The 27524-nt window shown below is 43.0% G+C and overlaps 1 protein-coding gene across 1 annotated transcript in view; it reads left to right on the top strand.

Annotated features, from left to right (window-relative positions):
- nrxn3b (neurexin 3b) overlaps positions 1-27524 on the top strand; it is a 307342-nt gene that overhangs the window by 125337 nt on the left and 154481 nt on the right. Inside the window, 3 exon segments of the mRNA XM_025898582.1 lie at positions 29-219; positions 667-840; positions 3801-3920. Coding sequence (XP_025754367.1) covers positions 29-219; positions 667-840; positions 3801-3920 — 485 coding nt within the window.

The raw sequence follows: 27524 nt of genomic DNA, 5'->3' as shown, positions 1-27524 counted from the left end.
TCCGCTGCTTCTTCTTCTTCTCTGCCAGATTTATTCACTATGTCTTCGACCTGGGAAATGGGCCCAGTCTGCTGAAAGGAAACAGTGACAACCCACTGAATGATAACCAGTGGCACAATGTGGTCATTACCCGAGACGCTTCCAACACACACACACTCAAGGTGGACGCAAAGTCAGTCACCCAGAATGTCAACGGAGCCAAGAATCTGGACCTGAAAGGTACCCGTGTGTAGTAAAAAAGAGGTGATCTCACCTTTTCATCAGCTTTTTCACCTGAAATAACATTAACTCTTCATCTAAGGTAAATAAAAGCACAAATGAACAGTTTATTGACATAAGTATATACACTGAGTCAGGGGCTACCTGAACCTAGAGTTACTTTTACATATAACCCAAAAAAGATTTGTAAATGAATTGTATCAAACATTTCAGTATCAGATTATTATTTTTACCTGCACCAGTAACTTCCTGGAATATCTTGTGGATATGCTATAAAAATTCTGTTTTTCAAGTATTTTAAGTGTATTTCATTACATTTAGACAAATTTAGCCCACGATTGCTGGCTGGAGCTAAATAGTGACACTATATGACATGTAGCACCACTCTTCCTTTCGGCAAGAAAGTAAACAACAGTGATGCAATCGCGTATCTTCCTCAATTTTCAGGCGACCTGTTCATTGGAGGTTTGGGACCTAACATGTATCAGAATCTCCCCAAGCTGGTGGTTTCTCGGGAGGGCTTCCAGGGATGCCTGGCCTCGGTTGACCTCAACGGCCGTCTGCCAGACCTCATCAGCGACGCCCTTTTCCGCAGCGGGCAGATCGAGCGCGGCTGTGAAGGTACAGATGGCCTACAGCGTAGGAGATTCCTGACCTGCTGCGTGAGATTTATTAGACTAATTAGAGAGCTCTTCTGTAGCCCCCCTAAAGCCATTTGCTGGCACTGTTAATCCTCATTCTGCTTTCCTTTGCCAGGTATTTGTCACATTTTAGGATAATACTTGGAGTAGAATTTGTCAGTCTGTTTATCTAATAGTAGCTTTCTGAATTTTTGTGTTGCATTCGTATATTTAATGATAACAATATGCTGTAACCTCCGGAACAAGTCAAGCAACATGTCTGTTTACACAAATCATTTCTTTAGAGTCTAGATTTTTTTTACACTGTAACTCATTTAAACAGAGTTCCTTTCCTCCTAAAATTCACATCCTAAGGCTAACTCACTTGTTGCTTTTACAAAATATAACTGAGCTGCTGCCAAGGTTGTATTTTTTACAATAAAACAACCCATAACTCTTTTTACCTACATCTATAAATGGAGATTCTTAGTGCTTAATAAATACATTTTCCCATGCTAATGCTTTAACTGTTCTGAAATGGAACCGATTGTTCATGCATATGGAAAAGGTTACAACACATTTCCTCTAGAGGGCAGCAGAAGATTAAGATAACAAACACTGCTATTCTGGTGAACTCCTATAATTTAACACCCCAAACCTAACACCTTTATTTTTAAGCAGCTCAGCCCTCGCTAAAAAACCCCAGTCAGCGACCCTCTCCTGCTGCCACAGTAACAAACTTGTACAAGTTTTAAGAACACTAACGATGCTGCTCCCGCACTAACCTCTACTCTTGTTTTCCGCTCTGCTCTGTTCTGTTCTGTTTGTTATTTTTCTTTCTGCGCTAACAAAGTTGGTTTCACCAAAGCCGACCTGCAAGGTAGAGGGTTAAACTCCGCCTCACGGAGGCCTGCTCGCCTGAAAGTCTGCTGTGTGCAATGCATCGTGGGTGTCACCATGGCAATAAGGACCCCTTTATGTGCTGCAGAGGTGGCTTGCTCTCTGGAAAAAAAAAAATAGACAGAGAATGCTGGCAGGGGAAAAAATGAGTAATCAAGCAACCGGAAAGTGTTAAATTATTGCTTTTTAAATTATTTGTACTTTTTTATACCACAGCACGGCAGCGGCGTGATTGTAACCACATCTGATCAGAAATGTGGCAGAAACTGGCAAACTCGGTTTCCTTCAGGAACACATCTGATAAAGTTGCGCAGGGACTTGGAGCGCACGTGTAATTACAGAGAGTAAACAGATCGGGTCAGATAAGTGATGGACTCGTGTCGACGGGCCAAAAGTCTGGCTAAAAGCAGAGGCAGACAGTTTGTGGGAGTGCTGTGTTCTTTAGTAAAAATGCCAGTGGTGACACATTGCAGGCTGGTGTAGACAGCAGAAAGAGGCTGTCGCCGCACATATAAACACTGTCAGTGTGCCGCTGATGGATCAGAACTCTCTCTTTCTGTCTCCATTTTTTTTTAACTAAAAATCCATCATATCTGCTGCTTTACCCAGATGACTGTTGCTATCATTTTTTTCCAGAGAGGAAGCAGCCTTCTGCCACAACACTGGAGTTCAGCAAAATCCTCCATCTCTAACAAAACAAGCACCGATGTGTTTGATTCGCGCTGATGAACCGCTCGTGCCCGTGCGGTCTCTGAGTTGCCTGGTTGACTACCGTTACTGTCCATTACACAGTAAATGCACTTTCAGCTGGCAAACTTGCTCTGTTTTTTCCACCTCAGATGTCTTCTTTTCCTTCTTTTCACATTGTCTTGCACAAGACAACTGCTCTTAAACAGTGTTTACTTGCATTTGTCTGCCATATATTTGGACTGTTTATTTAATTTTCGCTTTATTTACTTTTGTTTGTTTCCTCTACGGTTATCAGAAGGGTTACTGTCGAGGGGTTTTTTCCCCCTTTTGTCTGTCTAGACTGTCACGGGGGGGTGGGGGGTTGTTTATCTCGTTATCTATGCTGTGCGCTTGTCCTTATCTGCATTCCCTCTCAGTAAAAGTATTCAAAAGTAAGAGCTATGTGTGGCGTGTAGAGGAATAGCAAACACACATCCAGTTTGACTTTGAATACCCTCCTCAACTCCTGTCTGACTGAAGTGCATACACCAGGATATGCACTGCGTGTTCTCGAGTACTCTTTACGTTTTCTCTTCGTGAATTCCGTCTGTCCAGTGTATCCAGTGTTCGCCGTGTATTCTCTCGCAACTATTTGTCAAGGAAATGACCGGGCTCGCTTTTTTAATGCCATTTTTTTGTCTGTTTGTTTTTTAACTGTGGGTATTGTTAAATGCAGTTTTTAATCCATGAGTCGTCTGCTAGGAGGTTTATGTCTTGTCTTGCCTGTTTTATAGAGGGAATGCAGCAAGTTTTACTCTGATAAAACTATTTGGAAACATGTTGGAATGAAATGAAATGCATGCGCGTCCACCCGCACACACTACCTAAAAGAAGGAAACTTAACAGTGTCGTCACATTAGCCCAGACGGGGGTCCAAGTCATTTGCAGCAACGTGTCTTGAGTGCCGATTGGAGTGCATCGCACATGCTGAAAGCGGCGTCTTCTACAGCACTTTTTGCAGTAATTAACTGAGAGTATATGCTGATGTTCCCCCCAACCCTGCTCAAAGAGCGTGCAGTTGACGCTGCGAAAACCTGGCGCCTGTGCGTCGCCTTGCCAGTGCTACAGCAGCTTTACCCAGCATGAAGCAGGATTCATCAGGCAGTTTTTTTAAACTGCATTCGCACTGCAGGTCAGGCTTCGTGTGGCGACACTGTTTGCTCCTTGTTTTTTCTTCGAGGCCCACATAGTGTAAACCTGTCTTTCTAGAGTGCATTTCTTCTGCATGGGTCCTGCATTGTTTAGCCTCAGCGGTCGATCTTATCATTGCTTGACTGTGCACCTGTGGTATCTCTCTCTCTCTGTTTCTTCTCCCCTTTCACCCTTTTTCAGGCCCCAGCACCACCTGCCAGGAGGACTCATGCGCCAACATGGGCGTGTGCATCCAGCATTGGGAGAACTTCACCTGTGACTGCTCGTTGACGTCCTACTCGGGGACCTACTGCAACGACCGTGAGTGCTGCTGGCTTTAAGATTTTTCTGCATTTGCCTTACATGTGCATCAAAGGGGCACTCCAGAGACTTTTATTGCTTATGGCGTGAAGTAGAAAGCCTTTAAAGGACAATGCCTCATGGGCTTTGAAGGACAGTTAATTGAGGAAAATTAAAATACGGAAGGCTCAAAGTCAGCTCATCTCCACAACACTGTCATCATGTGGAGGTGCAGCACAAAGTTGATGGAATCCTCCTTGAGCACATGATGCACGAGGTGCACAGAACAGCACACAACTGCAAGGTTACAGTTCATAAGCTGTACCATTATACATTCTTATGCACATTATTACATTTCACACTCTGCTAATAACTCTCCATGCTAAAAACTGGCTCGACCCATGAACTCACGCCGTCCTGCGTGCAGCACTGAGGACCGCATCCTTGACTCAAGGACTTGTTCGTTCAGGCCTGTTAAGTTAAAGCTTTGTTAAAAATGCTGCATGAATTCGGAGCTGAGAGTGCGTTGTGATCTTTAAATGAAGCACCTGAGAGATGCCGGCAGTTGTTAAGGGCATCTATTTTTTTTTTTGCTGCGTTGCAGGTGCTTTGACGTAACAGGTTTGCTTGATGTCCTGAGCTTTCGCGGTTCAGGCTCGGGAGTTAGCCCGACCGCAACTGATGATGTGTAAAATATCCACTTCTGCCTCAATCGCCTTTTCATAAGCGTCCTTCAAATAGCTTTCACTAAAGACGAATTGCGAGTTTGTGTGTGCGTGCGTATGTGTGTCTGAAAGTGAGGGAGAAAAGGGATCTCTTATCCCCATGACAACAAGGGACTTCCCCTCAGTAATCACGGTTGGCGGTCTTTCATTTAGCGTTTAATAGTGGGGGCACAGCGCTGCTGGGCCAGACTAATGAGGTGGTGGAAGCTGTTAGGAGAGCTGCTATCTGTGAGTGCTGGCATCCCCTAATCATCCAGACCTTTCTGATGTTAGGCCCGGCTGCTGTGTATGACTTTATATCTCTCAAATCCACATTTCTTTCTCTCTCTTCTCTTCTCTTGCTTTTTTTCTTCTCTCCTTCTCACTTCCCTCTCTTTCACGATCCTCTGACGCAGTGTTTTCCACACGGGGGCCAAACAGCCGACCTCAGCTCTCACTCGGTGATGGGAACTGAGTGTTTATGTGTTAATTAGTGATGAGAAGCCCTCATTAATTCCCCCTCGGCGCTGCCTGGGATGACATAGAGGGAGGTCTCATTGATTTCATATCGACAAAGATGTAATTCTTCTTGAGACACGGGCGCTTTCGACGGTGACATATTTTACATCTTTGTGACTCTGCAGGTTTAGGTTCACCTGCTTCTGGTTTTTAGATGTGCACTAATATTGACTAGGCTGTCCAAGCGTGTAATAGTATTTTTAGCTGCGCGGTTTTAGTCTTAGTGAGAATTTCGTGGCTGATTTTCTTTCTTTGCGTAACTCTTTTGAGCAGTTTCTCTTTACTTGTTTATGGCACAAAGGAGATGAAGAGAGGTGAAAGCCAGCCAAACAGGCACGCTGCTGCGGGAATACTCCAGTGCATTGGAGTTGTGCTTGTATTGCGCAAGTGTGCATGACTCCGTCTGCCTGAGATAAAGGGTCTCGTTTACTTTTCTCGGATTGAGCCAATCTTCCGATGTCCACTCTGATGACTGCCTTTGTTTCCTGTGAGGTTTCAGGAGCCCCTACAGAGGCGTCGCGCACCACCAGGTGGCAGTAAATCCACAAGCTGGACCGCACACCGTCTCCCCGTGCTGGGAGAAAATGAGATGCAATCCCCCGAGCATGAAATCAGTTTTCCTGTTATTTTCCTCCGCTGCTTTGCCTCTTGTCGTTCTCCCCTTCTCTATACATCCCACTGTACCAACCCACAGCCCTCTCGCTGGCTGTAGTTATTGATCACTGAATGAATAATATCTTCCGGACATTGCAAGAATCCAGTGTATTACATGTACAATTTGTGATTACAATACAGGCATCTTGCCAACAATTTTATTGTTCAGCCAAACAGAGTCCTTGCCTTGGTGCGTGCATGTGTGTTCCAGGCATCTTTTATTCAGTAAGCACAGCGCAGAGCGAGAGAGGGAGAAAGATCTTCTAATTAACAATGTGGGAGTGGAGCTTCTCCCTCGGTCTCTCTGCCTCTCCGTCTCTCCGTCTCTCTTTCTCCATCAGATAGCTGCTAGCGAATATCATTAATTGTCTGTTTCTCTGGCTTCATCTCTACCCATTGTCCAAATGAAGAAACTTGAATAAAGTAAAGTGAACACTTCTGCCAATAAAGCCACTATTTACGATTGTTAGCACTGAGCCTCTGTGCCCTCTTCTCCATCGTAGCTAACAGGTCGCTAGGTGGTGGAAAATAAAAAAGGAAAAAAAAGAGGGGAAAAAAGCGCCTCAGCAGGCGAGAGCTATCCACACTGCTTCCATTTATTCCTGTGTACCCTTGCAGCCTGCACATTGTGACTGCACACCTTCACTTATGGGAATGTGACACTGTGGAAATTCAGAAGGCTCTTTGCACCTCACAGGCTGTTTTCAAAGCCTCTCGGACAATCTGTAGGTACACGTTGTGCCCAGCACTGCTTAAAAAAATGGTTGGGGGGTTGGAGGGAGTTTATCCTGCTTGGTTCTGGCTCACTGCTTTTGTTGTGCTCATTTCCCTCTCCTTGTCGTCTCACATCCTTTCCCCTTCTTCTGCTCCGCTCTGCTCTCCTCTCTCCTCTGCTTTCGGAGTGGACCCTCTCCCCGTCTGGTTCCGTGAATGCCGCAGAGTTTCATTTAAATCCAAGGACATGAGAGCTTTGGGCCAAGCAAGAGGAGCAATCGGACACTCCTCTTCCACATCCAGAGCAATTACTCAACTTACGTAATAGAATTATCTCTGCAAAGGTCGCTGCATTGTTCTACTGTCAGGGGCATGGTAAACAAACAGAAAGGAGAAGTGGAAGAGGGAGCGGGGAGGCGGAAGACAGGGAGCAGAGAACTGTTCGCCAGTTTGCCGCTCACATCAGTAGTTGCACAGATAGATTTAGTGATGAATTTCACTGTCAGTGCAGTGATTCCTTCAGAATCCCTCTGCTCCAGCTTTTAGCCAGTGTCCTTAATTTATTTTTCCAAGGCGTGCACAGAGGGTTGCGACCATATCTGCCTAACTGCTTACACAAATGACAACAAAGCAGCTTTATTACTTCGTTCACTATTTCAAGAAAATAATCATGGCATTTGCCACGTATTCATTTCTCCTCCGCTTGCTTAGCGGAGGGACAAAAGAGGTAGGGGCACAATGTATTTGCCTGCGTTCACAATGTTCTAGTGAGTGGAGAATACACAATAACGACGGCATTTTCCCACTATTTACTGATGTATCTGCTCAACAGTATTAAATCCAGAGGGGTAGGGGGGAAATGGGGGCGGCCGCACAATGCAACCTTTCACTTTGATATGATGTCGATGATGAAGTGATGAAGGGTTTTTAGAATGAAAAAGCAGGTGAACGTGCAACACACACCCACGTGTGAGAGCGTCGTGCAAATATTGAAAGGATTTTCATTGGAGCATTTAATATTTTATCGTGCTGTCTCTGTAAATAGGATTGAGTAGCTGGAGCTGGCCGGGGCCGGCCAACAGGTGTGGAGCAGGGTTTGTTATGCAGCACCCTCCGACAGCCGTTGGAGCTTGGCTTGGCTTCAGCTGGGCACAGATGTAACGCCTTTACATCATAATGCATGGACAGCGATTTCAGCCAGCAAATGCACTCGATATTAAGATGAATCGGAAAGGTGGAAACGAGCACGCCTTCTTTCATCTTCATCTCACAAAAGCCCGTGTTTTCATGCAGAGTTTGACAGCACCTTTCTGGTAAAAGAGGGCTTATAAGTGGAGCATAGCAATACGAGAACATTTGCCTATAAATACCGCAGGTATATCAAAAATGGGCCAAAAAGAGCTCTACGGAGAACGATTTGTCCTCAGGGCACAACCTATCCCAAAAGCACACTTTGAAAAAAAATCTCTTAGTATTTCAGGCAATCGTTTTAGCTAGAAATGCTCACATGATTCAGCAGCCACGTAATCAGGTGGCTTAAAGACTGCCTGCAGTATCATCGAGGTGGGGGGGGGAGGGGGGGGGGGGGCAGCATGTTTAGATGCAGCTTTGAAGGAAGTTGTTGTTGTGAAGCTGTGGCTCGAGGAAAAGTAATTGCCCGACATCAGCCCAGTGGAATTGCCTGAAACACAAAAATACAGAAGAGTGCACAAACATAAAGTTGCTCCTTCAAGGTTTATAATCTCCTTTCCGCTCTCCATCACTTTGTCACTCGGCTTCTTTGTCCTATAATATCTGTATTAGAACCAGAACTGCATGTCCAGCCCCGGAGGAGGTCTAACGAGCTGCCCCGCTATTGGCTGATCAGGCTAATGATGCTTGCTCCAGCACTGCATCGTGTCACTGTGATAAGACTGGATGTCACTCGTGTCAATCGATGTGTCACCGTCGTGCTCAGAGCTGCGGTATAATTGGATATATGCAACGCCGTGGAGCCTAAACGCCCCGGGGCCAGAAGAAAGAGAATGGATAAAAAGATGGAGGAGAACAGTGGGAGATGTTCATCCTCATGACTGTCAGTAAATGGATGCGTTGAAGAAATATGCACTTTTCCATATTCATACATTTACAACGTATTGCTGTGGTTCTGAGCCATTAGTTGTTTTGTTTTTTGTTTGCAGAATTATCATAAAATGCTTCCAAAAGTCATGTTAAAGGTGACGCTTGTGATGACAAGCCTACAAAGTTTCACCTGATTGTGCACTTTCCCTTAGCTCAGCTGTGCCATTTAGCTGTTTCAGCTCCTTGTTTGGCCAGCTACATAACTTGGGTCTCATTAAAGGTGCCCTGTGGAAGTTAGTGAGGGACTTGGACATCTTTTTTTTTTTTTTTTTAAATTGTACATTGTTTATACTGCTAGAAGTCAATGTCACTTTTTTTTTTTTTGCCACATCAGCAAAGTATGAAGTCAACCAGGCGTCTGCATGTCTATCACACACTACATCGAACCCAGACTGCAGCAAAACTGTGATTTACATCTGCGTTTATTCCACAAAAATATCATCTTTTTTTAATTGACATTCCAGCCACTTCCATATGATCTCAACACAGCTATGCTACTGTGTAACGTGAGCTCAGTCTCAACATTCAAGTCATAATGTGACTTTTCCATCACTTCCTCTCTTGTGTGGCGATTTCAGATGTAGTTAAAAGTAGCCCCCGACCTTCTGGAATAAATGTAATTAATTCATTTAATTAATGAATAATAATTTAATTCACACTACAGTGCTGCACTTGTAGCTTCGTAGCTTCCACTTATATATCCCTCTGTACAGAAGAAAGCCTTGAAAATGCTGAGAAAAATACTCCTCTGTCGTTTGCTTCTCCTGGATGGCAGCTGATTATTGATAAAAATCAGATCTGAGCAAAAAAATCTGAATTTCAAAATGAGTCTTTTAGCCAAAAAAAAAGTAGCTTTTATGTGCTTCAAAATGAATTACTAGCTAGTAAAGAGATGGCTCACTGGTGCTGTGGATGGAACGTTGATGCCAGCCCTGGCCAAGAACTAGAAAATGCTTAACTAGCCATATACATGATAGTATGTCAGTGTTGTGTGACTGAGGTTTGGGGTGAGGTTGAGTTGTTTTCGCCTGCTTTCATGCTTTTTCTAAACTACATAATGCACAGAGTTGTAGTCCGAAAGAAAAGAAAGCAAGTACACACTAAAAAGGTCAAGCATATAGCGTGGTAACGTTACATCTCGGTTACTGCACCCAGGATAAGATGTTGAATTTCTCCCAGCATGGCTAATAAAAATCACGATTTCGACCTCTGGCTGTGGACGCACAGTGCAGCTCAGGCTTTCTGCGAGCTGCCTCCATGAGTGAATGAGAGAGATGTTGCATGGAATGGGAGAGGGAGGGAGTGATTGAGTTGAGCACATTAGAGACAGTTACGATGAGGGGCATCCATCTGTTTTGGTGCCAGGCGGGTAACCTTGAGGCTGTCAGAGCGTTCCCAGCATCCACCCTGTAGCCCTCACAGGCTGAGCCCAGCCACAGACGCATCCATCAACACATGTTCTTAGACACATTTCAGCAGCACCAGCAACACATACAAATCACCCAATCAATACCTTGAACACATAGCCTGAACTGAAGGCTTTAGATCGGGAAGATTTTTTTCTTTTGCAGGTGTGTAAGGTGCATGTTTGCTTTGTTGTAGTTTATGAGTATTAATTTCAGATTTGCATCACAATGTCACATGCACACATACACCAACACACACATATAAAATATATAAAGAAAATATGCAACACTAAGATAAATGTGGATGTTTCGCTGTTCTCCTCTGTTCACTGTTTCACCAAGCAGCAAAACAGCAGTAAAGAGCTTCAGTTAAATGAGTGCGTATAAACGGCCAACTAGCTTAATGCACAGGACTGCACTCTGCCATCGTGCTTGTAGTCACAGGAATGGATTTATGCACACTAATACAGACTGCTCAAACCTTCGACTAAAGCATGGCGCAAACACACACAAAGTGAGGTTGGCTTTAAAATTTGTTTAAGTTTTGCATAATTTTAATGGTGTCTTATCACACATATACAAATATACATGTAAAAATGTATAAACGAAATGTGCAGCACTAAGAAAACTGCTGCTCACCAAGTATCAAAACAGCACTTCAGTGAAATTAGTGCATAAAAAGGTTATCAAAGAATTGGATTCACGTGCACTAATATGCATGAGTGCCTTGACTTGCTGCTACAACATGGAGCAAACACACATGGAGAGGCTGTCTTAATTCTCTGCTAAAGATGTTGTTACTGCACTCTAATTTTGCATAGCAAATATTTCTTAGCTGCTATAATAATGCTTAAAATTTCACTTAATGAACTCCTAATGAATACTAATCATTCAGATTGTTACTTTACCAAAATTTTACAGCCTCTATTCACTGCTTTTGCAGCTGTTATGGCTATTAAGGCATTAATTTGACTCCCATGACTATTTAAGCTCTTAAGTGTGTTTGGCTGGACTGCAGATGGTAGCGTGATTGCATTTTCTCTCATTGCTGCATTTGTCTGTTTTTGGGCAGGCTTCCTAAATTTTCTTTTTCCATGTGTCCTGTTTTTGTACAAATACCAAGTGAGCTTTAGTTTACGTACGTGGTCACAAGGGCTTGCGGATGATGTTGTTTGTTTACCTAACAGTGGGAAGGATCAATAGGAAGCTTCTCATCACTTTCTTTCCTCGCTACACTCGACAAATGCTTGTGCAGTGTGGCGGATGGTTTTGAAAGGCCACACAAATTCAAGTTATTTGTCACTGGCCGACAGCATCCCCACTCTGTACTCAATTGCAGCAGCGAGTGCCTGCAATAACCCTCCTTCCTCCCTGCTACTGAGGTTTCACAACACCAGTTTAGCGGATTGTGGATCAACAAGTAAGGTGAATTAGTCTGATTCTGCTCTATCACTCTGTTGTTCTCGTTCTCTCCCCTTTTCTCACTGTCAGCAGTGTTATCACAGTGTCACAGTCTCTCCACTCCAAGCACTTCAGGGACTTTACTTAATCAGAAACCACTAGAACTGGATATATGTTTTAACTTGTGTTCTTCTCAAATCAGAGGTGAAATCTGTGTGTCGCCCTGGATTTAAACCAGGCTTGGACAGACATGAAAATAAGTCGTACTGTATGTCTGATTCCTACTGACACCTTTGCACACAGGCTTTTACAAGGTCCTCTCCCTTTCAAATAATTCTTAGCACCTGGTTTTGCAATTAGAAAGGAGCGATTTTAACCAGAGGGCAGTCATGTCATTCAGTCAGTTCAGTTGCCATAGAGAGGTCACTTAGTTATTGCATCATTGAGGGAGGAAGCAGTTTGGCCCTTCAAGCTAAAACAAGAAAGAATTGGCAAAATTGCGCTGGCTGATAGCTTACAGCCATTAATTTTAACCATTTAACAGCTCTCAACAAAAGAACCCCGCGGTGCGTCTGAAAGGCACTCATATGGCGAATACAGTTCTTTGAGAAGAAGGCCAGGGTGTTTAGTTTCCATCTGACGAAACTGATGGTTTTCATCAGGTACAGTAGGAATTTTAAAAGCCAATTACCTCTGACATTTTTATTTTCAAAGAACTGACAGCAAACTCTCCAGAGTGTGCAAGAGTTCAACGCACAGGAAGAGCTGGATGTACAGGATGCACTTACCTCAGTCTAACAACCCTGAAACAACAAAGACTGCGATCTAAATGTATTAAATAAGAAAAGAAATGTATAAACTGTCAAAGCATTTCTTTTCATTTTAACAAATGGCCTGCTTTATGCTAATCACACTAGGGAAAACAGTGTTGCACACTGCAGCACACCCAAAAATGATTGAAACCTTGTAATAATGATTGGATGTGTAATGAACTGTAGCAACAGGTTTGCTTTAAAGACGCAGAGCATGTCTGTGACCCTTTGCAGTCAGTTGCAGTTGATGTTTCACAACAGCAATAAAGTAACAATTAGACAAAGTCTGTCTGCTATTAGTTTGTGAGCGTTTAGCGTCACGAGACACGTCACAGACAAGTTGCACAGACTGACTCTGATTGGTTGCAACATGTTTAGAGATTAGATGACAGCTGTTTACAGACCTGCCTGAGTCAGACCACAAGTGTTTGGTGACAGGTTGCCTCCCGCCAGGCAACCTGTGCAACTGCCTCGTGACTGAAATTTGTCACTCAGAGGTTCAGGGTGTTCAGAAGTTCACAAACCAGTTGCTCAACCTTTGCTTATTATTTTTCTGTCTTCTTCAATCACAAAGAGGCTGCTTGGTCCTATTTTCACTCTAGTGTGACTGAGACATAATGTTTGGTCATGAGGTCTCATCATATTGCCTTGAAAATGCACATTAAAGATCATTCATTTCTCAGCTGGACTAACTCAAAATAGAGCAAGTTAGCCATCTTATCTTGGTAATGTATTAAAATCAGGGTTTTGCAGCATACAAATGTGACTTTCTTGGTTTCCCTTTGCTTTCACTATTTTTATAAACATACTTAATGTAGTGGGCTTATACATAGGAAGCATTAGAAGGCTAAAGGATCTCAGGCTGACATCCTATGTTGTCCTCACCCACATGAACAGGATCAACATCTGTTAGTTTTGCTTGGAGTGTAACTTTTCGAGTTTGATGTGACCCTGGGGCTGCAGTGTGATGACTTCTACTCAGATCTATTTATTGTTTTGCAGCCAATCCTTAAAAGACCCAGGTTTGTTGTCGAACACCCACGCAATTCTCTTTTATTATGAATAAAGAGGATATGGGATTACTGTACTGTAGTCATTCGTATTTCAGCATGCTTTCTCTTTGCCCTTTCCAAAAATAAGATCAAGCAGATTGAGATGGTTCATTCACCTGACTGTTCGATGCTATGTTGTGTTCATCATATGAATTTCTAGTACTCCTTTCTGGTAACTCAGTTTATTGAGGATATTCCTTCTTGGTATCTGAATCACACGCACACACAAACTGGGGATGACTCATGTTTTATAACCGACATCTGACCAAACACTGCTTTAGTAGTGTTTAAAGTTGAGAAATACCACATGCTTAGTGCTTAATATTCGCCTCCTCATAATTATCAAGCTCTCAGAAGCTCAAGTTCTCATTCTATCTTTGCCCATGCTGTCGCTTACTACCACTTTACTTCACACCTCTTTTTTTAATTCCACTTTTCCTCAGCCTCATTGCTAAATGTCAGCAATTACTGTGTCAGCAGCTTCCCAGTTCCTCACTTAGCCCCCCACAAATGGCACTCACAGACTTTTCACTGTAGATTTTACACTGAGGTGCCACAATATTAAACTATGTAGGTTCCCTTTCTGCCAGCAGCCCCGTTGACACTTTGGAGGATAGACACAAGGCAGTGGTTCTTTTGGGTCCTCTGGATGCTGGGATGGTGCATCTGTGGATTGTGGATGCCGTGCACCGTATAGATGTATATTTAGATCGGGTGGATTTGGGAATTAGACGAGGGAATTTGGAGGCCAGCTGACTTTATCTAAGGAATGTTTTTGTGGTAGCATTTTAAAGACATTTACATCCCTGAGCATTTCCATTTTAATAGAATGGTCAGTGTTTTGGGGTCGGGTTGAGTGTGAGCTAGATGGTCAAAGGAAGATGTGTGAAGCCCCATCATCCTAGGTTCATTTTTGGTATGTAAAAAAATGAGCTAGAGCAGGAGGTGAAACTTTCTTTTTTCTGGTGTGGCCAATGTGAGGGGTGCTGGTGGGTGTGGGGATGCTCACGAGCCGGTGCTGGTGGGTGTGGGGATGCTCATGAGCCGGGTGCTGGTGGGTGTGGGGATGCTCATGAGCCCCTGGCTGAGCGCCGCCATTAATGGAGCTTTCCCAGAAAGTAAGAAGATTGTCTCTGTGCGACTTTTAGTCACAGGGGTGAGGCGCTGACTGTTGTCTGTGCATAACCACCGAACAGCAGCTCACAATCCATAGTTTTCACATGACTTCAGCGCTACTGGGACATGCTACTATTGGCCATCATGACAAATTAATATTTTAGGATAATGAGTTGGTTACATGACTGAAAACTATGGATACCTGACCATCTTGGAGTCTTTAGGTAGAGACTCCATAGTTCTCCTGGGAGACTTCAGCACTTTTGGGCAACAGCAAAGGCACCAGGTGAAGGATGGTTGTGTGGAACAGAGTGAATGATATAAACTAGTGTGCTGTTTTGTTTTTCAACTTGATGTCCTAGGCATGGGCTGACCAAAACAGAAATCGTGTTAGCATAAGGTGGCTCATAATTGTACTTGGTGACAGAGCACATAGAGCCAAAGGTCAGTGATCAGCTTTGTTGTTGTATCATGTGATCTGAGATCATCTGTGTTAGACATTTGAGTGAAGAAAAAAAATAGAACTATCATCTGATTAACACCTAGTGGTGAGTTGTAACAGATAGTGGGGAAAGCTGCCTAACAGACCTGCAAAACCGAAATGTGTAATGAGGGTGAACTAGCTCTCAGTCGAACCTTTTGATTCCCAAGTCTGGAAGGATTTCTCTTGCAACCCGAGTGAGGTTGGAGATATACAGTCTAAATGGCAAAATGTTCAAGCCCTCCATTGCTAAAGTAACTGGCAGGAGCTGTGGTCATAAGCTCATTGGCATTGTCAGCAACCCGAGGATCACCTGAGTGAGGCTTTCACACTGAAGAAGCAAGCTTTGCTGGGTGGCTGGTTGGATCGGGGGTTGGATGGACAGACGGACGGACACCTTTAACATCACCTTGACTTGGTTTTGTTGGTGTCACTTCTGTCTTTTAACTTCTCTCGGGCATGTAAAGCTTCTGTTATCTTTCCTGTAATGAAACATTACCTTTTTATATTTTCATATATTTCCACTAAAGTGGCTCATCTTCAGCCTACATTAGGAATCATGACATGAAAAAAGCTTCCTCTCTAAAGGTCAGCATTTATATTCATTATACACTGGCCTGGATGAATAAGTAATCCTGATTTGCTCAAGGGTTGTTGATTAATTTCACATAACAGCACTCTTACGTACTATACTAAGTCCTTGTCCTTTTATTCTTTATTATCTAAATTCATGTACCTTGTTCAGGTATGGCTGCTGCTCTAGAACAAAGGAAACGTGGGTTCAGATTAATGTAGGCGGTTCCAAACATGCATATGACCACATTCAGACCTGAGGTTTGTCTTTGGACTGGAAATACATTAAATACGAGTTACTAGAATTCACTGACAACAGTTATACAGACAACAAAGATCAGCTAGTTAAAAAATTAGCGCTCATATATATGTTTAGATTTAGTTTGGACTTTAGTTGAAAATGACTTTCGTTAAAATGGCTTTTAGTTTTTATCCGATTATGTCTGACTGTTGTGATGTTGCCCAGTTTCTGTTCTGGCTGTGTATTCTAAATTACGCAATAAATGATTGAGTTGAACCTTTTAGAAAGAAGATGAACAAAATAAGTAGCAGTAAAATGATCAGCCATAGCTTTGCCCGCATATTACCTTCTCTGTGTTTATGTTTTAGGGACTAATGGAAAATAAGTAAACCACAGTGTGCGTGCAGTTGTCATATTCATAGCAGAGCCCCGCTACAGTACAGCCCAGTGACAACCCTGCACATAATATGAAAGCACCCTCTCTCTTTGCTCCTCAAAGTTACTGCACCTTTCTGGCTTTCCATGGGTCTTCTTCTCGCGCGTGCGCACACGCACACACACACACACACACACACACACACACACACACACACACACACAAATAGGACACTGATGCCATTTAGATTAGTATCCCATGTGACCAATGCTGACATGAATTTGCTGGGTGACAAGGGAGCCAATTACAGCAGAGGGCTGATCGTCCACGGACCAACCGTTTCAAATTGTCTCCCAGGCGTCAAGCAGAGGGAACAGGAAAATGTGTATTATTGAATGTGTGTGTGTGTGTGTACTGTATTTGTATGTAACTGTGTCACTCTGGGTTCACATCTTTGAGAGAGCGGCTGGGATAAACACCAGGGTCAAATACATCACTGTGGCTAAGAGTAACCCAGAGTGACTGCTGTCAGTCTTGAGATGACAAATACAAGTTATGAGCTGAGACACACACAGACACACACATGTGCACACACACACCTTGCATTGCTATCCCTGTGGGCTTACTCATTGACATTATGCATTACTTGAACCCCTTACCTTACGTTAACCATAATAACTCAACACCTAACCCTAAACCTATCTCTGATCTTCACCTTGAAACCAAGCCACCTTAAAAAATCAGTCCGGGTCCCCACTGCGACACAAGTCGCCATGAGTTAGCGTGCAGGCAGGTTAAAGGCCCTGCAATACACAGACACACACACAAATGTACCCACTTTAGGTGGTAGTGCGGTGCCAGTGTGCTCCTTCAGCCATGATTAGTGTCTTGGTAACTTTTTAAGAAGTAAGAAAAAAGAGGGGCCTGGGGGGGTCATCAAAAGTTTATCACTGTTTTTACAAAGCAAAAAGAGGCACACTGCTCTGTTAGTTGGCATATTTATACCAGCTGGACCCCGCAGACGAAAAACGCACTCTCTCGGTTCAAATTTGAAATGTTAATCTTTTCTGCTAAAAAGCACTGCTTCAATATAACGAGCAATTTCCAAAGGTCACGACGATGCAGTGCAGAGTAATCATCGCGTCAGACACAACATTACACTGCTGAGGTCCTTTGTATATATCATTTTGTTTCACAGCTCTCTGGCTTTTCTCTGCTTGACAGCTATCTTAACCAAATCTAGCTCGGCGGATTGATCAGTTGGCCTTTAACGGCCAAACAAATACTTCCTGTGGTGACATAATTGATTGTAATCAATCTTCCTCGGCTGCAGCTGTCCGGCGTGCTGCTGGCTCGGACTCGAGGGTTGCATTGCGACGGTTAAGCCGAGCGCGTGCCAGTCGTGGCGCTCGCACGTGCGTCTTCGGGTTTAGGTGTTTTGCATTTACATGCTCTGTGCACGCTCGCTTTAGCAGCTGTGCCATCTTTGTTCCGTCTCGGGCTATTTTCAAACCTCGTTCACTTCAACACGCAGCCTTCTCCCCTGCCCCACTTCTTGAAATGTCTCTGCGGCAACGTGAACCCCGCGCTCTGCAAGCACCGTTTGTTTTCCCTCCTCTCCGCCTTTGCTTTGGTGAATCGAACCTCCTTCTCACTGAAACGTCTGCCAGGATAAAAGTGTCTCCCATCGCCCGGGTAATGCTTTTGAAAGGCCTTGCGTGCATATTAGAGGCAGGCTCGGGGAGCACACTGGGATGTCATATGTGCCGTCCTGGCATGAGACAGAACGGCTGAGGGAGCCAGAAAGTCCTCCCTCCTCCCCTCTCTTCCGTTTACTGTTGCTCCACACTGAGCTGACTCACCTTAGCCGGGCCGGGGTGTTTGTTTGTTCCAAATAATTATTTTACAAAAATGGTGCAGGTAATACACTTTTGGCTGGTTTTATTCTGCTCAGCGAGCAGCTGACAGTGATGGTGGTGGTTTCCCTCTTTATTATTCACCATGTAGTGTGTGGTGAATGCGTATGTGTCAGTGAGACTGGCCCCAGGCTTTTGCCAGCCCATTACTCCCTCGCTGTTCTACGTGTGTGTGCGCGAGTGGGCTGTGTACACGGCCCTTACTGATTGTCTGCCCGTCGTAGGGACCCTCATTACCGCCCCCACACTGTCACAAGCATCTGCTTCCCTCCCTCTTTCTTTTTCTCCGCCTGCCATGCACTGCAGTGGGCTCCTAGCATCCGCTGCTCTGTTCTGACACCCAGTGAAAAAGAGATTGGAAAACACATAAAGAGACTATATCAAACAAAGAGGGAGAACTCACATGGGGGGAACATGGAAAGTAGGAACGTATGAGTGTGTCCAAGCTGAAGGTGTCAGCAGGTTCTTGGCAGGGAAACAGACCTCTTATCAGACTCGGAGTGCTAGTCCCTAGACGGAGATCGGTCTGTGGCCCTGGTTCGACCCTTGCCAAGCAGGTCCTTCACCACAGGAGACCCCTCAGAGATAGGCGGCTTTTACAGTGATCTATCTCACAGCCTAGCGTGGAGGAAGGTCAGGGCCTGAAGAGGAAGAAGAAGGTCTGTGTGAGGCAGAAGAAAGGGAGACAGAGAGAGAAGGTATAATGAGTGTCAGAATTAGCCTGGCTCACACAGAGAAAAACAGCAGTATGTGTTACTAATGATTTGTTCGAGTAAAGCCCAGCGAGAGGGGAAAAAAAACCCCGGAAAGGGCACAGGAGACGGAAAATGAAGAAGAGGATGGAAGGGAAGATTTTTCTCAGAGCACAAATTGGAAACATGGCTCTTTCTTTGGTCTCTGTTATTAGGGATTACAGTGACAGGCAGACACAAGTCTTGACAGCTTACGGATTTGCAGACGAATACGAGTAATATCCCTTTTAGATGAAATATTGATTTAGACATTTTGAAAGTGATCAGCTGTGTATTGCCCTAATGACGCATCAAGTAGCATCCTTCTAATCCCTTACAGAGAAGCATGCTTACGCCACTTTCAAACTTGTTGACACACGCCATGAATAATAAATGTAGCATGTTCATTCACACGTTCTGTCCCACAATGTACATATTTAAAAAGAATGATACACACATACTTGTTTCATTTTTAACTGCTTAAGACTGGAGTGATGGAACGTCCTACTTTAAACATGCGCTCTTAAACCTACGACAAGATAATTATTTAACAACCTCAAGGGGAAAGCCATCCATTATCATATCTGCAGCTAGGCATTGCTTTCTGCTGCCTCCGTGCTGGTGTGGGTCTGTTTAACTTGGGCTAATTCTTCAGAGATGCAAAATGAAAGTGATTAGTCTTCCCCGGAGACTTTTTTTTTTTTTTGGCAGTTGCAAAGATGTAAACCCTCTAGCTTTTCTGCTTGCTTTTTGCCACTCCTATCTGTATCCTCTTGCATGCTCGAAATCTGAGAAGGAATAATTGATAAGGGGAGATGATATTGCTTTTTCCCAGCTGTCGAATCACAGTTTATTATAGCATTCACTATACAGTAGCCAATTATCACATGGCACAGTTTCACACCTGTTTAAGACATACACTTGTTGTATGTGGGGTTTTTTGTGTTTATTTTTTTTTTTTTTATCCTGACCGCGTCTAAACGTCTCAGCTTCATGAACAAACTGATGTTACTAGGTCTGATCCGCAACATTAACCACAGCTCTAGTCTGAATGCATTCAGTCACATTAATGGATAGGCCCGTATAAAATACGAGTGCATGTCTCTAGTGCATCTTTGTGAGTTGCACGTCACTGTTTTGACCCTGAAGCTCTATAACACAGCGCTCCTTTATTTAAAGAAAGCAGTCACATGTACTCTACATGCAGCATCAAGAATTTGCACATTTGCAAACTGCTCGACATGCATATGCAAAAGACACACTGGGTGACGTTACATGAAGGAGGAGCACAAAGAGCTCGACTGCCATTTTTCATCCATGTAGTTTTCAATCTTTGTTTTACAGATTGAAATCCTTCTAAAGTACAACTTTCAAAATATATTGTGTTGTTTGATGTTTTCTCAAATTTTATGCACAGAGCACATGAAACGTACTGCATCATGACCCACAGGTTTACATTCTGCTTATGGATGCAGTGCTAGAGGTACATATTCTTACATGTGCACAGCTGGATGTATGCATGTGATCAAAGAATATTATATATGCGTTTCCCCTCTGTAATTATTTTTAGATTACAAACGCATCCATCCATCATTTCCTCCCTCTTATCAAATTTAGGGTCACGGTTGGGCTTGAGCCTATCCCAGCCCCGGACAGGTCGCCAATCTGCAGCAGTGACTTCAAACCCCGTTCTGAAAGTGCAGGGATTGTTTACACTAAGAAAATGGACCATTTTAAGAAAAAAGAAGGGAATTTTGAATTAGATGAAGCTCAAACGCACCCAGTATTGATTTTGATTAATAAATTCCAGCTCCGCTGTCTTGGATCATAGCTGCCTGAGCTTAGCCTAGCACACATGAATCAGTTCACCTGCTGCAGGCTCTAGTTTGTATGGGTTTCTAGGCTGCAGTAGATCCCTCGAGCAGGTCTGTAGTTGCCAGCTGCAGTCCAGGAAAGTAGAAGTACAGTATGTCCACACACAGAATAAGACTCCTCTCTGTGGTAGAGCTGAAAGGTAATGAGTTCTGCTAAAACTGCAACCTAGCCAGGAAATTTCAAAATAAGAGCAGTCACGACACATAATTGGGAAAGGTTAATATCTGGGCAGCTTGCCCAAAATAGGCCTGTATGTGGAAAACGCTGCACTGTGTAGATATTGTATTTCTATCTGTTAGTGTTATTTGCACATGAAGCCATGAGCAGCAGTAATGTAAAAGTGACCCAAGTCTAAATGACAGAACGCTGTGACTTTTACACATTGATGGCGCCAGCAGTGTTATATGGTCCCTGTCTGAAAAGGGCTTGAGTCATAAGTTATGGACATATTTAATGAAACTAAATAGGGGTGTGTTCATGCCCACAGCAATGGACCGGTGTCAGTTTGTATGCACACTCACTTTTAATTCTATATTCCTGGCAGAAGATCAATGCTTTATCGCCTGTATATTATTAGCTGCCCGCTGTTAGTAATGTGATGCATGTTGGTGGTAATGCTGCTTGTCAGACTTGCATTGATTGGTGCATCTTAGGCTCTGAGAAGGATGCGAGACGATGACATCCATTACATATGACCGTGCTCATTAAACAATAAGAAAAGGAAGAAATCAAAAAGCGGAGCTGGTTCCGTTATGAGGATACTGTGTAACAGGTCAGAGGTCACGATGCAGTTCGACACCACAGCTCATAATTAGGAAGGTACGTAATCAAAGCTTATGAGTAACCTTGAGAGGCATCAAACACTGAGCATTAATGGTCTAATAAGTGCCCTTAATTCTCGTTTGGGTAAAGTTGGAGTTATATATCCCGAGCGAAGTGCAGGTGACTCTCCCTTCTAAATCATTTTTATAGTTAGTGCCTGATAGTTATCTGATCTTTATCCTTAAGTTTATGCCAGCCGGCGCACAATAAAACACTGCAGACAGATTTATGTGACGGAATAGATAATTACTGTTCTTGCAAAGTGGCCGTGGATACCTTAAAGCAATTTTTTATGCCAACAATGGGAGCTCAGGTTTCACATCTGCACTATTCTATCACATTTACACAAAATGCTTCATTTAAAGTTCCAAGAGTGAGAATTAAGTTCCTGCTAAATCCAGAAGATTGGCATTGCAATTACACACCCCTGCACTCATGTAAAAATAACCTCCTCAGCTGAGGTATTTTGGTGTTCTACCTCGCTAAACTAATGGACTCCTCATCTCATGTTTTTCCCCTTTTTATTTATTTATTTTACATTTTCAGTAATTTAGCATGTTTCAGCAATAAGCATCTGACTGAAAATCCATAGATATCAGATTTCTAGTGCCAGACGCAATTCCAAATAGGGCAGCCGGTGCTAAAATTGTATTCCCGGTTGCTTTAAATGAAGCACCCAGTGTGAATAACAAAAAAAGTGATGATTTTGTATTTCCACTAGCACTGCTGCTATCAAAGCTTCTGTAATCACACAGGACATCCCCGGATGTTGGAGGATTCCAGCGATTCCTTAATCTCTACCTTTGTGATCCGGTGGTTTGAGCAAAGCCACCTGGCTTCTGCCAGCACGTGCGTGGAGCCTCCTTGAGAAACAGCACAAAGATCTTCTTTTTCTGTTTTTGCAGCTGACTGCGGTCTTTTATTGTAGGAACTTTCTCCTCCTTTCTATTCTTTCTGTTTTCATATTTGAAACTCACAGGGGGGCAGACTGTGCCGTATATATATTTGTCCTCCCGCTATCACCTCAAGGTGTCACATGACGTGTTTCTAACCCCCAGCACCGATGCTTATTGCCATAAGCAGATGATTCTCACTTTGCGTTGCCTGAAAGTGCACCGTAGCACATGTGCACAGAGTTATGTGGAGCAGTGTTTGTTAGTGCGTCCACGTTTTGCAGGAGGTGTTTTTAGAAAGTTTAAGGTTTGAAATACGCAGTGTGAGCATCGGTGCTGGGGGTTAGGAACACAGGGATGTGTGCTTGAATTGCATTTTTACAGCTGCGCGCTGTAAAAACTAATTGAAAAGAAGGGAAGCGGGTGTTCTTTCACTTTGTTGGTGCTACAGTGTCACAAGCGCTGACCTCCAGAGCTTACATCATGATGCTGACCTTCTGCTAACTGCCTCTTTGTACGTTTGGAGATAATAATTCCTGGGACCCTCAACAGAGTCAATATGCTCTTTTTCTGCTCCATTTCTGCTCTCCTCCTCTGTGAATCATCGCCGTCGTTATATAAATGACTTTAAAACACGTTGAGACACCATCAAGAGAAATTACGCTCGATTCCTGAGTCACGCCTCATTTAATGGGCTGGCTGATTTTGTTTGGGCTCAGCAGTGTTGCTATCCTTCGCATGTTCTGTATCCCCAGGACACGTTAGCCCAGCACGTGGCGGTTGTGCGTGCGTGCGTGTGTGTGTGTGCCTTTGTTCACTTTTTACGCAGTTTTTTTCCAGAGAAACAGGACTGATGTGTGTCTGCTCGAATCCAAGTGGGGTATGTAAATCTCTGTGCATGAGGATTAAATGGTTGAGGGGGCTGCTGTGAATTAAAGCAAAATTTCAGTCTCCAAAGGTTAAGCCTATCTGAATAGTTCAATTTATATTAGCAAATACTCCTGACCTCTTTACCCAGAAATACATACTGATGTGCAGCTTTGTTAGGGAGGATTCTGAGCAAGGGCAACCTCATGCAGGGATTTCAAGGATACATAAATGACTGCAGCTGAAAAGCTTGAGGTTCAAAAGTTCAGTTATTGGCATGGATTTTCAGATTTTCATTTTTAAAATGTTGAGTAGTGTCATATTGTAATTGAAATTTCTATTTAAAATTTAACCTGTTTCTTTTCTCCAGTCTCTACAGTCCCAAAACAATAGTAGCGCTCTTATTTGTTCTGCTTGGAAACATACTAAAAGAGTAATGAGCTTTACTTTTAACTCACTGAAATGAAAATATGGTTTAAAAAGATGGAAAGTTGCTTTAGAGTGCAGACACTTATCCCAGGGTTTATTGACTGTGAAGAAGCCAGGGGATAGATAACGTAGCGGAGGAGATTGTTCTGTGATAGCAGCTGATACGTCAAATAAAGTAGGCTGTGTTGTGTGAACACCAGCATTTGATTTAATAATAATAGGAAACGCAGTAATATATTGTATCCCTCCTGTTTTTCCCCCAATATCATTTGTAGTAAATAAACCCACTGTGGAAATGCAATTTAGCTTGAAACTTCTGGGCCAGTTTTGGTTTGAAATATGTTTTAAAAAACTGCTGTGTAATAACTCCCCTTTAAAAAAAACCACAACAAAACAAGAAAACCATGTGAATGTAGTAATATTTAATATTTGTACAGGTGTGTACTGTTTTGAGGTTTGGGGCTTTTTTTACTTCATGTTTTCTTTCGACCAGAACAATGTCCTTAGTGCACGTTAGGCTCTAACGGAAAATATCATTTGTGTCACAATAAAAAATTTGGTTGGAGACTGCGACAAATGATTGTGTCTGTGAATTAATGTTATTTTGGAAATGGTTGCTTCAAAGACCGGGACCAGGTCTGCAATGACTCACAGCTAGTTATCAAATTGACATAAGTGCTCATCAACCTTGTTTCAATAGGAATATATTCCCAGAATACAAGAACCTGCAACCAGTTGAGTCAAGTCCCCTCTTGCAAAGAGACAAGCTGCTCTCATTGGTGCAGATTGACTCAGATTGATTGCAACAAGTTTGCAGTCTGTTTGCATTTCTAAATTAAATGGCAATTATTTGCAAACCTCAGCAGTCAGCCTAAGTGCGTGAAATTCAATGTAATCACCAATTATTCCTAGGTTGCCGTCCTTTTTTATTTTAGTATGACTGAGCCTTAAAAAAAACATAACAATTCATTAATCTGAATGTAACAAGGGTTTCGGTGATAAAGAGCAATAACTTAAATGCTCCCTTCCAAAAAAATGTATAGAATTTTATGACATGTCTTGAAAGGCCATTTTCTCAAAGTGAGATTATGCTCCGCTTTAGCAGCACTTACATAACTTAAAGTTTTTCATTTTTCATTATGGTCTGAAGGTTCTTAGTCTTATTTCTGGAACATTTTACTTTTGAAAAAAAGTAACAACAAAAACTCTGACCCTAACAATCCAACAAAGTGATGAAGATCTGTTGAAAACTCGTTTCAAAGAAGATGTACAGCAGCTCCTAATGTAAAGCAAGTGTTGAAGGTTCACGGTCAGTCGCCTATAGCGTCTCTCCTTGAAATTGCAGCATTTTTCTGCCGAATATTTATGTGATTTTTATGATTGTGAAAAGGGGTTTTGTGAAGCCACTGCCTCAGCATATCCGCGCTTTATTTTCCAAATCAATTTCACTGTAGCAAGTGTCCGTGATCACAGCTGAAAACTGAAGTCAGGGTGAGGTTCCAGGCTATGAAGCATTATTATCTGCTAGATGCTGCGTAAAACAGATCCAAATATACTCTGTTCAATAAAGTCTGGACTCCTCGTTTAAAATCTTTACTCGGTAGAAATATCGATCATTCTTGTCTTTTTAATGGAGTTAATATGTTTTTCTTTAAGCGACCATGATTGATCGGAGTGTCATTAACCACATTTGTTTTTATTTCATTCGGGCTCTTCTCTTTCTTAAAAAGAAAGAGGGTTGCGGGGTTTTTTTGTTTGTTTGTTTTTTGCAGAAGTAATAATAAAAGTACAATCGGGCTTTAAAATGTTATTACAGTATGAGCGGGGTCACAGGTGCTTAGTGGATATTCATGTGTTCATGTGTATCTGATCAGTCCACTAGTGTGGTCCAGCCAAGCAATACTAGCAGACAAAGTTTGGAAATGTTGTTACAATCATCCATTTTTCTCAGACGATGAGTCATCATAGTCTTTGTTTTTTGTTTTTTGCAGTCTGGTGTGAAATGAAAGACAGATGCCGTCATTTAATATCAAAAATAAAATCTGGAAAATACTTCTCACTTAAATGCAAAATAATATCAATATAATGTAGTCCCTTTGCATAAATAGATCCTCTTTGAGTCACTGACATTACAGTAAATGGTCAGAAGTTAGAGTTTAAGAAAGTGAATATTACTTACTTCCTTTCAAACAGAGATGATCACTCACAGACGTCAGAGTGGGTCCTGATTTTTTTTTTTCTCCCATTTACAGTTTGAACTTACTTTTGAGATGTCAGTGTGGATGCGGTCGAGAGCAACTCAATGAACAGCAGCTTTGCTATTAAGTTTAGCTACATCATGTTCCTCTCCTATCTTTTCAGCCTTCTACATCTACTGCACTGGGTTCAACTCACTGGGATCTGTTGTGATACCAGATGAAAGAAGAGATTTTTCCCCCCCGTCATGTCCGCTGCTGCTCTGGAAGCCTCTTATCATCGTGTAGTTTTCCGGTGTAACCGTATCTTCATTTGTGTGTATCGTACGTGTACACTTGGTGGAAGTGTGTGTTCAGCATTCCAGCAACGTTACGTGCTCATGTAACCCTCCAGCAGTGTAGATTGACAACCAAGATAGATACTTGCACTGGGATGCGAGACTAGGGGCCATAAGGAGGGAAACGATATGTTTAATACATGGAGATCTGACAGATTCAGCCGTGGAGGCACATTATTTGCCATCTCCATTCCCCCCCCACCCCGCATAATGATGCTAGCAGAATACGTTATGATCTCATACCATATAGTTTGCTTTACATAATTCAAATGGATTTTCCTGACATTAACACAGTGTACCATCCTGTTAGTCACAATACATTTGTTCCAGAATGGCTCGCTGTGACGGCGCAGCACAATGCTCTCTGTTGTGTTTGCTGTGATATTTTCAGAACAATATTTGACATGGTGAAAAAATATCAGTGCGTTGTAATTTGTGCATTTAGAGGCGCAACCTGCTCTTCTGCCGTTGTAAACAACTTCCTGTGGAAATTCAGAAACTTCCATTTTAACCTTTGCATGCCTAACTTCTTAAGAAAGTGCTGCTGTGTGCCTCTTAGCATTCTGCATAGCACAAAGAAGGGAGGAAGCGAGGAGAGTGCCTTATTTGAAGTAAATATTCTGCTCTGTAGTCACAGGTACACCTGCTATGATCTTTTTCCAAACACAGAGTTGCACTGATTGGGCTTGAACGGGCTGTAATGAGTCTGTGTGTGCCTACACGGTGCTAGCAGAGCCTGTACGCTCCGAGAGGTCTGCAATCAGGAGGGCAAACCTGTAATTCTAACTTCTGACTTCTTTGGACTTTGGCGCGTGCAGCCGATTCTGTGTACGTCTGTGTGACTGCACATAAGTGGTGGTTATTACAAGCTGTGTCCTCGCCATTTACTGTTAGGGTAGAGGGGGCGTCTACGTCTCATTTTGGTCAGCACCCCAATCAGACCTCTCAGGCCAGCTCCTGCAGGGTTACCTGCCCGGAAGGCACTGTGGATGCACGTTACTGCATGTGTGTCTGACCTCGAGCTCAACCTCCTTCTGCCCGCATCACATAAACACCTCCAGGAACCACAATGCCAATCTGGACGACTATTCATCAATTCCATATCGCGGCCTTGATGAGAAAGGCTTTAATAATACATGTTCGAGGAGATAAAATCAAGGGAACGAAAATTAATATTCTCTGGGCTTGTCAGGCTCATTTAAGCAAGCCCTGTGTTTTGTTGTGTGGCCTCTGACACAGATGATTGCGTGGGCAGCTATGCAGTTTTTCCTCATAATTACTTTTCACCATGCCGCTCTTGTCCATTGTCAGCCTCAATAAGGCAGAGGTCTATGAAAGCGAGAAAGAGAAAGCGAGACGGAGAGGCTGAGATATCGGCTTTGGAGCACG

This window comes from Oreochromis niloticus, linkage group LG15, assembly GCF_001858045.2.
Source record: "Oreochromis niloticus isolate F11D_XX linkage group LG15, O_niloticus_UMD_NMBU, whole genome shotgun sequence".
Taxonomy (NCBI): Eukaryota; Metazoa; Chordata; class Actinopteri; order Cichliformes; family Cichlidae; genus Oreochromis; species Oreochromis niloticus.
The sequence above is the reverse complement of the archived record's forward strand: the minus strand, read 5'-3'. Positions and strand labels throughout refer to the sequence as shown.